Genomic DNA, 11201 nt, shown 5'->3' on the forward strand with positions numbered 1-11201 from the left:
TCGTTATAAAAGTCCATCCATCTGTCGACCCCCCGTGACCCCCCGTGACCCCTCTGGCAGACGGAGCTGCTGGACACGTACGCGCTGAACCTGCACCGCATTGAGAAGGACGTGCAGCGCTGTGACCGCAACTTCTGGTACTTCACGGCCGCCAACCTCGACAAGCTCCGCAACATCATGTGCAGGTGAGGGGGGGGGCACCTCCACCTCCGGCTCAGCAACCCCAGGGGGAGGGGGGGCGCCTCGGCCCGCAGGCGCCCCCCACGTTTCCACTCGCGGTGGCGGGGAGCGGCGGCGCAGCGGTCGGTGCGCTGCGCTGCGAACCCGGCGACGCGAGTTCGATTCCCGCTCACGGCCACCAACGCCGGTGACCATTGTCTGAACCGGTCCTGGGCGTCCCATAGGTCAAATGAGTGCCTGGTGCGGTGTACAAACATCGCCACTGGGTGCTGGCCACACACCCCCTCGTGCGCCGTGCCGGCTTTCATGGGTGCTCGCTAACAGCACTTGTCCCAACAGTCTGTTAAGGCTACACGGGGGATCTTTGTTACGTGCGTGTGTATGCGTGCGGATAACAAGAGGCCACTTAAATGGACCTCGGAAGAAGTTCAGTGATAGCAACTTCCGCGGGGCCAAATTGTAATGTACAGATTGCACGCGGACATCCCCTTGTCTCGATCCGTTGCTGGGTGAGGGCCTCTGCACACCGTGCGGGCCTCACGGGGGTCTTTTCACCAAACCCCTCTGCACTGCTCGTTGCGGGGCGGTGAGGGCTGGGACCGGGAGCATACGAGTGCAGTACAACAGCGGCTTTTGCTGCGCTGCCCTCTGCTCAACAACGCGTAGCGCAGATACGCGCTCGGCCGTCCACGCTCGACCCTGCTTCGCTTCCGAGGGTCAGGCGAGGTCAGGCGAGGTCAGGCGAGGTCAGGCGACTTGGTCACTGGGGGGAATCAGCTTGGGGGGGATCAGCTTGGCGGGAAAAGTAAAATCACCCGCGAGTGTTTTGTTGTTGCCGTTAGAAACGCCGCTCGCCGCTGACCCCAACCCAACCCCGCTCCCTGCTCCCCCCACCGACCCGCTGCCCCCCCCACTCCCCACTGCTCCCCACTCCCCCCCCCCCTGCCGTGTGCTGTGCCGCCTGCAGCTACGTGTGGGAGCACCTGGAGGTGGGCTACGTGCAGGGCATGTGCGACATCCTCGCGCCGCTGCTCGTCATCCTGGACGACGGTACGTGCGGCTCGCCGGCCCTGTGCCGCTGCCGGGGCCTTGGGGGACGGGCGGGGGGTCAGAGGGTGGGGGCGAGGGCGGGAGGCAGAATGCACAAAGGGCAGAAGGGGATCGTGTCGTGACTCATCCTGAGATCCAAGTGTCTTTGACACGGACTGTGTTGTGCGCCCCCCCCCCCTCCCGGGTTATCGGAAGAGCCCCCCCCAGCCCCCCTTCTTTGGTCAGGTAGGTATAAAATAAAATATATTACGACGTTTTGGGCGCAATCACCTGATGACGGACGCTTGTGTTGCGCCCAGAAAACGTCGTGATTTATTTTATTTTATACCCATGTGACTTTACCGAAAGAACCAAAGAGCATGGATTCCTGCGGTCACGAAAGCTCCAAATTAAGATTGAACCACCAGAGGCATGTTTGTTTGCAGTCACCACAAGTACTGTCTGTGCGGTTAATGCAGTATTTGATTCCTTGCAAAAGGTTTCTATTTGGTGTTTGAACATCTTAACACAACGCCTGTTTTATTGCCAGAAAGGGTGTAAAACATCTTCTTATTTCTCATACTGGAGTTTTGCTGCTTTGCTGTCGTTGCTTAAGAACAAGACGACCGGTCTGAGCCCAATTCTCTCATCTCCTTTCGCCTTAATTGCGCCTTGTTTGCACCACGGCCCTGACTTGTAACGGACTGTTTGGGCCGAGTGGCAATTAGCGAGCGCCTATGAAGGCTGGCTTGGCAACACAAAGGGCTTGCTGGCCAGCTCCACGCCCGGACACCTTTGTCTCCCCAGTGGCGATCTTTACACACCGCACCAGTTGTTCATTTACTGCTGAGTCGACCTAGGGGAGACTCAGGACAGGTTCATATATTCGCCACTGTTATTGGTCGTGAGCGGGAATAGAACTCGGCGCAGTGCAACGCTAACCACTGCACGACCGCTACCCTCTGCGCACACGGACGCGTGCGCACACACGCACACACCATGTACACACACACCATGTACACACACATGCACTCACCATGCACACACACACACCATGTACACACACGCACACACCATGTACACACACACGCACACACCATGTACACACACACGCACACACCATGTACACACACACGCACACACCATGCACACACACGCACACACCATGTACACACACGCACACACACAGAGGCGCTGGCTTACAGCTGCTTCACAGAGATGATGAAGAGGATGACGCTCAACTTCCCGCACGGCGGCGTCATGGACACGCACTTCGCCAACATGAGGTCCCTCATCCAGGTGCGGAGCAGCGGGCGTGATGGTGATGTTCGTGGTGGCGGTGATGTTCATGGCGGGAGTGTTTGGTGAAGGTGGCGTTGATGATGAGAGTGGTGGTGATGGTGGTGTTAATGTGTTGATTGTGGTGGTGTTGATGTTGATGGCGGTGATGGTCGATGGTGGTGACATCGTTCCCAGATCCTGGACCCCGAGATGTTCGAGCTGATGGTGCAGAATGGTGACTACACACACTTCTACTTCTGCTACCGCTGGTTCCTGCTCGACTTCAAACGCGGTGAGCAACTGGCGGGTCCACTCACACCCTCACGCTTCACCCCGCTCAGAGCACTCACCCTGTCGCCATCACCAGGCCTACCAAAGCTGTCGCTGTCTCTCACCAATTCATTGACCATCCACCTCGTTTCTGCACCTGAGCCGATTTAGGCCTAACCAGGACTTAAATCCCTAACCTTCGTCCAAACCCACAGCGCCTAACCCTCACCTCTGACCTGTAGGCGATAGGTTAGGAGTTTGACATATAGGCTCCTCATTTTTAGCTGTAACCCATAACCTATATCCATAACCCCTAACCTCTAGTCCTAAATCCTAACCAATAGTCCTAACCCATAACCTATAACCTCTAACCTTTAGCCCTAGACCCTAATTTACAGTCCGAGGACCTATCCTACAGGCCTAGAACAAGGCCTAATGCTCACGCTAACCCAGGGGTCGGCAACCAAAACAACAAGAAGAGCCATTTTTTTTCGAATTCGGTAAAAAAAGAAACCCTCAATATTTCAAAAGCCGCAATGCACTGTGTGGTGAATACAAGACGGTGGTTCCTTAATAAATAACATCAGGAAATCAGTCCTTGAAGAGACGCACGCGGCTCCGGAGCCGCAGGCTGTTGACCCCTGACCTAGACCCTAACTTACAGCCTGAGGCCCTAACCTATAGCCCAAGCACTCGGCATAACGCTCACGCTAACGCTAACCGTGCACTTCTCTGTAACCCGCAACCTAATGCTTCCTCCCTGCCTCTCACCCTGCCTCCCTCCCTCTCTCCGTGGTGGTGGCGGTGCGCAGAGCTGTTGTACGACGACGTGTTCGCCGTGTGGGAGGTGATCTGGGCGGCACGCCGCGTCTCCTCCGCTCACTTCGTGCTCTTCATCGCGCTGGCCATGGTGGAGCTGTACCGCGACATCATCCTGCACAACAGCATGGACTTCACCGACATCATCAAGTTCTTCAACGGTGCGCGTGCGCTCCCCGCCCGCCAATCGCTCCCTCCCCACCTTCACACCACCCATCTCGCCCGGCCTCCGTGCTTAAAAATAAAACTCCTAATTAATAATTGAGCAGATCGTCGCGCAGGGAAGTGGTCTGCACGCACGAATTTGTACGCGGGTAACCGTCTGCATTGTTAACGATGCCCTGTGACGCTAAATGTTCATGTTTTGGATCGTGGCCCTTCTTCAAAGGTCAAGAGGTCATGATGGTTACTCATCGATTGGTACTGCACCTTGCCCTCGCTCCCCTCGCTCATGCCGGACACGCGAAGTTGTTGCAAGGCCACTTGGATCGTCCGCTTGCCGACCACTGTGCATTACTGGGTTGCTGTACGTTGTCAGGAGAGTGAATTCTCGGTCTTGGAGACGCACGGCCTGTTTACCAACACCTGCAGCCGCGTGCATAACAATAACAACACTAACAATAATAACAATAACAACAATAACAACAATAATACAACCTGCAGTGGTTGACCCCTTCCGGACGCTTACCCGGTGTTGAGCCACGCAGTAGCAGACCCTTCGGCGTGTCGCAGTGGTGTGTCACCTCCGTGGTGTGTCACCTCGGCGGTGTGCAACCGCCCCCGCTGTGCAACCGCCCCCGCTGTGCAACCGCCCCCGCTGTGTAACCGCCCCCACTGTTCCGCGTGCCGTCTGTGCTCCCCCCCCGCTCCCCCCCCCTTTTGGCTCTCGTTTCACAAACAGAAATGGCCGAGCACCACGACGCGCAGGTGGTGCTCAGGACCGCGCGCGAACTCGTCAACCAGGTGCAGACGCTGGTCGTCAACAAGTGACCCGGTGACCTCCCGACCTGGCGGCACCCGCGGAGCTGAGCTGTGGGGAGTGGTGGGGTGTGGGGGGCGGGGGGGGGAGCGTCCAGTCCCCATCCCCCCCCCTAAAGCTCTAAGTTTGTGCACCCCGGCGGTACAGGAGATGGGACTGCGTGTGCGTGCGTGCACGTGCGTGCACGTGCGTGTGTACGTGTGGCTGAGTAGTGTGTGCGTGCGTGTGGCTCAGCAGTGCGGCTCAGCAGTGCGTGCGTGTGTGTACGTGTGGCTGAGGAGTGCGTGTGCGTGCGTGTGTTGTGCCCTGCAGTGTTCGGGTCAGATTTCCCGACGTATTTATTAATTTTCGTTGTAATTCCACTTTTTTCAAACCCCCATGAAAGAAAGTGGAGAGAGGGGGGGCGGTGGGGAACAAAAAAAACACAAAAACAAGCTGTGAGTTTGCCGTGATTGAATGTATTTTATGTAAATTATAACCAGTTGTCAATTACTTATATAAATGTTGATAAATACTATATATAATACAATATATATGGCATATTTATTTTTCAAAATAATTCAAAGTGCTTTATTAGGTTATTGTACATTGTTAGAAGAGTGGAGTTTGAGTTTTAGATTTTTAAATGATGCTTTGATGACAAGGTCGTTGAATGTCCCGAGCCAATACGCATATTGTAACCTGCGGCTCGTTCGGCTTACGATGGCTCTCGGTGTTCGAGTCCCGGTGATTACGTTTGTGATCGCGCGGTGACGCCCAGCGACAACAGCTCGTACGAGCCAAAACGCCACGGCCAATAACGAATCACAGCAGCCACCGACAGGCCCATCACGTCGGCACCCCAAGCACTCGACGTCGGGTGGCAGTCGGGAGGCTCTGCTCGCCGGAGGAAACGAATATTCACAAACGAGGCGCCGGCAGATGGGGAACGGCCTCACCTGACCCCGGTAACCGATTCGCGTGGAGCCGATCGGAGCGGAGCTGCGGTGAGTCCGTTTTGGAGCTGGTAAATCTTGGTATTTGCGAGAATACGCGCAAAGCCTATCTTTGTATCTGTCCATTGCCGAACGAGGGCCTCCCCCGTGCCGCACGGGTCGTGGCTGGTTATTCGACCGTACTTCACCGCGCCGGTTCGCGTGGGTCCGGTGAAGGCGTGGAGCACGGACATTGGCGCGTCGTCGGACGGTACAGCAATGGATAGTTGCCGTGCTGCCCTCCGCTGCCCGTCGCCGACGTAGTCTGTGACCCAACTCACACGGAATGGTCTTGGAATCGAGCCGGGATAGTGTTTGGATTGGGCGACCGCCGTGCCATGGAACAGCCGCTGTGGCGCTGCGTGCGTCGGGTATATTAGTGGGTGCAAAATTCAACGATGCGTGATGGAAACCGGAGGCTCGGTTGGTGTCAGCTGTTGGCTTCAGATCGGAGTTTGGTGGCTGAAAAAAAAAAACGTTTGCAAAGCAGCGGTGAAGACGCAGCGCTGCGTGGATTTAAACAACAAAACCGCGTCGCCCTTCACCAGTCCCGATACCCGGCCCACATGTTTTGGTGCAAACCTCATTTGCAGTCCCGTAATTAAATTAGAGACCTCAATTAGGAATGCCGATGTTTCGGAATAATGATAAAAGTTGGTAATTATAGTTATTTGTATTTTGGTCAAATTGCAACTGCTCTGACAAATTGCTTCTGGTAAAAAAAACAATTGTTTACCTTTGCCGCAAATTTAATTAATTACGGTTATATTGACTCTCCGAGCTGCAGTAATGACGAGCCTAATTGTGAATTATCCGCAGTCCCGTGCTACTTCCAGCTGCCGCCACCAGCAGCGACTCTGAGCGGGATCTGTGGCCGAGCTGGGAGATGTGCGTCGAGCCCTGCCATGGGTGACCTGACCCTGGCATGACCCCTGACCCTGCCATGACCCCTGACCCGTGGCGTGGCCCCGCAAGGGCCCACGTGCGACGTGGTGGATGTGGAGGGTTGCGGTGAGTCCTGCTGTGATTCTCTAAACCTTGACGAGGCATTACAACCGCTTTATAATCAAAATTGTGTCGACCTTTAAAGCTGTCCTATCGTCGCGTCATTATTATTAAGTCACCCGTTGTCGTCCTTCGACTGAATACTTTGATCCAAAGCAGATGATGTTTTTTTAAGTGGAACGTTGTTGAAAACATAAACCACTGCCGCCCCCGTTGCACGAAAGCTCCGTGGGGACGAGACTGGGGCGATGACGCGCCGCCCGGCTTCGCCGCAAAGGGGTCACTTGGGTCCCGACAGCCGCGATTCGCTTCCCGAGGTGGCAGAGGGTCGTGCGCTGCCCCTACACCCCCCCCCCCCGTTCAGTAGGCCAGCTGCAGCACAGGTGTAAGGCTTCTCCACTGCTAGCCGTGACGGTAGCGGGCACACGTCCACCCGGTGTTGAGCGGCGATGAGAATCCTCCCTGGGCTTGCTTGGATCCTCGCTTCTTCACGAGGCCGCCGTGTTACCCTCCCCTCCCAGCCCCCGTGATTCTGTCCGACACCTTAGCGAGCCCCAGCTTACCTGATACCGTGGGGTTCACGTTGAAGTTACAATGCGCAGGGTGGTGGCAGAGCCCCTGAAGGTGTGGGGGCTGCTGCTGCTGCTGTCCACTGCTGCCATCAGCGGCTGCTGCTGCTTCTGCTTATTGACGCTCCCTGGTGCCATGGTGTTTGTGCGGTGATTTAATACACTGGTATCATCGTTACAGGCAGTGGCCGTGAGCGTGTGTAACTTGTGGATACCGTGGCTCGTGTGTGTGTGTGTGAGCGTGGGTACTTGTGGATACCTTGAGCAGTGTGTGTGTGTTGAGTGTGTGCTGGTTTTTTTATTTGTAATTCATTCCATCAGCTTCGGTCACGCGTTGAATTCGTCGCCGCCGCAGACGAACGTGGCGATATCTATCTCTCTCTCTCCCCGATCTCATTCTCCGCGCGTTCAGTGTCGTGTTTGTGTAACGCGAGCCGAGATTGCGGCCCTCGCCAGCGTGAGAGCTGTGGGATTCTTCCCGTGACGTCCCCTCCTCGTTCCGCTCTTCCTCCTCCTCCTCCTCCCAGCGATCTCTCTCTCCTCCTCTCTCCCTCCCCTCTTCGTGTCGTTTTGTCAATGCTGTACTCAAACAAACCTGAAGCAGTGTCTCTTGTTTTGTTAATTATAATACAGATGACTGTATGTACACTCCCCTCCACCGTGCACTTGTCTTCTTTGAAGTGTTATTCTTTGGTTCTTTCGGTAAGGTCACGTAGAGAGAAGAAAAAATATAACAAGAAAGTGAATAAAAATAATAAAAATAAAGTAAAAATGAAAAAAACACTCAATGTAGACTGTAGCCTGGTTCTACATCGGAGTGAGTGTGCTGGCGTTATGAAGGAAATAATGTTAGAGAAAAGCAAGTGATTTCTATTTGGCCAAAAAAATGTAATGCGAATTTCCCACGTTGTCTCTCATCTATAGCATACTATGCCTTAATGCGATGAGGGAACTTACTTTCTATAGAAAAATAGTGATTATTTTTCCAGACATTTTTGGTCAATCGACAAAGGTTAAGAAGTCGATTTTTTATGCCATATGCAACGTGACATTTCCCACTTTTTTTTCATTTACAGCAGAGTAAGCCCTAATGCGACAAGGGAACTCACTTTTTATAGCAAAACAAAGTGTGTTATTTCTGGCCATTTTTAAATCCTTTATATTAAGTTCGCTTGCTTGCCTGCTTGCGTGCGTGCTTGCTTGCGTGCTTGCTTGCTTACGACCGTGCAAATCTTTCGGTCGTTTTTTAACCCACTTCCCGTGATCCAATCGAGCTGACATTTTCCACACAGACTCGTTGTGCCAGACAATTAATGTTCGTGAAAAAAAATTCCCAAAATTTGACACTTTATAGGCAAAATTTTTTTATTTTTCATATATTCAAATAGAACTCATTCATGGCTTTGGCTGAACGTCACAGTGTAAGAGCCCAGAGCGTAACCCCTCCACAGGCCGTGGCGGAGTAGCGCAGTTGGTAGCGCCCTCGCTTCCCATGCCAAAGGTCGCGGGATCGATCCCCGCGTCCTCCACAGGCGAATATATTTTAAAATCCTTTATATTAAGTTCGCTTGCTTGCTTAGGACCGTGCAAATCTTTCGCTCGTTTTTTAACCCACTTCCCGTGATCCAATCGAGCTGACATTTTCCACACAGACTCGTTATGTGTGACAATTAATTTTCGTGAAAAAAAATTCCAAAATTTGACACTGTTTAGGGAAAACAAATTAAATATTTAATTAGCAATTGCTTAATGGTGGCAGACAATCATCTGACCCATAGGTGGCAGCCATCTCAAGCCAGATGACGAGAGGACTATAGCCGCCACGCATATAAAGGATTTATAGTGAAAAACTTTGTTTTTACGGGTTTACTTGTTACTCAAAATCTGTCGATTCTTCGCGTAAACATTATAGGTTAAATTTCCCACTTTTTCTTTCATTTACAGCTTCCTAAGCCCTAATGTGATGAGGGAACTCACTTTTTATTTTTAAAAAATATATTTTTTTCTGGCCATTTTTTCTCAAAATTGACATAGGTTAGTATGTCGGTTTTTCGTGTAAATTTTTTCGGTAAAATTTCCCACTTTTTCTTTCATTTACAGCTTCCTAAGCCCTAATGCGACGAGGGAACTCACTTTTTATAGCAAAACAAAGTGTGTTATTTCTGGCCATTTTTGCTCAAAATCTGTCGGTTTTTCGTGTAAAAATTTTCGGTAAAATTTCCCACTTTTTCTTTCATTTACAGCAGAGTAAGCCCTAATGCGATGAGGGAACTCACTTTTTTTCAAAAAAAATAAAAGTCCTTTTTTTCTGACCCTTCTTTCTCAAAATCGACATAAGCTAGTATGTCGATTTTTCGTGTAAAAATTATAGGTTACATTTCCAACTTTTTCTTTCATTTTCTGCTTCCTAAGCCCTAATCTGATGAGGGAACTCACTTTTTAATTAAAAAAATACAGTATGTCGGTTTTTCGTGTAAATTTTTTCGGTGAAATTTCCCAATTTTTCTTTCATTTACAGCAGAGTAAGCCCTAATGCGATGAGGGAACTCGCCTTTTTATAGCAAAACAAAGTGTGTTATTTCTGGCCATTTTTACTCAAAATCTGTCGATTCTTCGCGTAACAATTATAGGTGAAATTTCCCACTTTTTCTTTCATTTACAGCTTCCTAAGCCATAATGTGATGAGGGAACTCACTTTTTATTTTTAAAAAATAGATTTTTTTTCTGGCCATTTTTTCTCAAAATTGGTTTTTGGTGTAAAAATTTTCGGTAAAATTTCCCACTTTTTCTTTCATTTACAGCAGAGTAAGCCCTAATTCGATGAGGGAACTCACTTTTTATAAAAAAAATTAAGACAAATTTTTCTGACCCTTCTTTCTCAAAATCGACATAGGCTAGTATGTCGATTTTTCGTGTAAGAATTATAGGTTAAATTTCCCACTTTGTCTTTCATTTACCGCTTCCTAAGCCCTAATGTGATGAGGGAACTCACTTCTTATTTTAAAAAATACATATTTTTCTGGCCATTTTTTCTCAAAATCGACATAGGTTAGTATGTCGGTTTTTCGTATAAAAATTTCCCACTTTTTCTTTCATTTACAGCTTCCTAAGCCCTAATGTGATGAGGGAACTCACTTTTTAGAAAAAAATAAAGTCCATTTTAAAATCCTTTATATTAAGTTCGCTTGCTTGCTTGGCTTACGACCGTGTAAATCTTGCGGTCGTTTTTTAACCCACTTCCCGTGATCCAATCGGGCTGACATTTTCCACAGACTCGTTGTGCGTGACAATTAATGTTCGTGAAAATTTTTTTCCAAAATTTTACACTTTGTAGGCAACATTTTTTTATTTTACATTTTTTCAAATATAGCTCACTCATGGCTTTGGCTGAACGTCACAGTGTAGGAGCCCAGAGCGTGACACCTCCACAGGCCGTGGCAGAGTAGCGCAGTTGGTAGCGCCCTTGCTTACCATGCCAAAGGTTGCGGGATCGATCCCCGCGTCCTCCACAGGCGAATATATTTTTAAATCCTTTATATTAAGTTCACTTGCTTGCACGTGGTCGACCGTGAAAATCTTTCGGTCGTTTTTTACCCCACTTCCCGTGATCCAATCGAGCTGACATTTTGCACACAGACTCGTTGTGACAATTAATGTTCGTGAAATTTTTTTTCCTAAATTTTACACTTATTAGGACAAAAATATTATATTTAATTACCAATTGCTTAATGGTGGCATGCATACATCTGACCCATAGGTGGCAGCCATCTCAAGCCAGAGGACGAGAGGACTCTAGCCACCACGCATATAAAGGATTTATAGTGAAAAACTTTGTTTTTACTGGTTATACTTGTTTGACCCTTCTTTCTCAAAAACGACATAGGCTAGTATGTCGATTTTTCGTGTAAAAATTATAGGTTAAATTTCCCACTTTCTTTCATTTATAGCTTCCAAAGCCCTAATGTGATGAGGGAACGCACTTTTTATTTAAAAAAAAAAAAATTTCTGGCCATTTTTTCTCAAAATTGACATAGGTTATGTCGATTTTTCGTGTAAAAATTCTCGGTAAAATTTCCCACTTTTTCTTTCATTTAC

The 11201-nt window shown here is 49.8% G+C and overlaps 1 protein-coding gene across 4 annotated transcripts in view; it reads left to right on the forward strand.

The window, feature by feature from the left end:
• Window positions 1-7759, forward strand: part of LOC133348311 (small G protein signaling modulator 2-like) — a 51276-nt gene extending 43517 nt beyond the window's left edge. For all 4 annotated transcript variants that reach the window (XM_061561049.1, XM_061561048.1, XM_061561050.1 and 1 more), the window contains 6 exons: window positions 61-185; window positions 1148-1230; window positions 2399-2508; window positions 2686-2782; window positions 3573-3740; window positions 4481-7759. In XM_061561049.1, the coding sequence (XP_061417033.1) occupies window positions 61-185; window positions 1148-1230; window positions 2399-2508; window positions 2686-2782; window positions 3573-3740; window positions 4481-4569 (672 nt within the window). In that variant the 3' untranslated portion in view covers window positions 4570-7759. The remainder of the gene's footprint in view (window positions 1-60; window positions 186-1147; window positions 1231-2398; window positions 2509-2685; window positions 2783-3572; window positions 3741-4480) is intronic.
• Window positions 7760-11201: the final 3442 nt, after the last annotated feature.

The sequence above is a fragment of the Lethenteron reissneri genome, chromosome 27 (genome assembly GCF_015708825.2).
Source record: "Lethenteron reissneri isolate LAM-NWPU_2019-01 chromosome 27, ASM1570882v1, whole genome shotgun sequence".
Classification (NCBI taxonomy): domain Eukaryota; kingdom Metazoa; phylum Chordata; class Hyperoartia; order Petromyzontiformes; family Petromyzontidae; genus Lethenteron; species Lethenteron reissneri.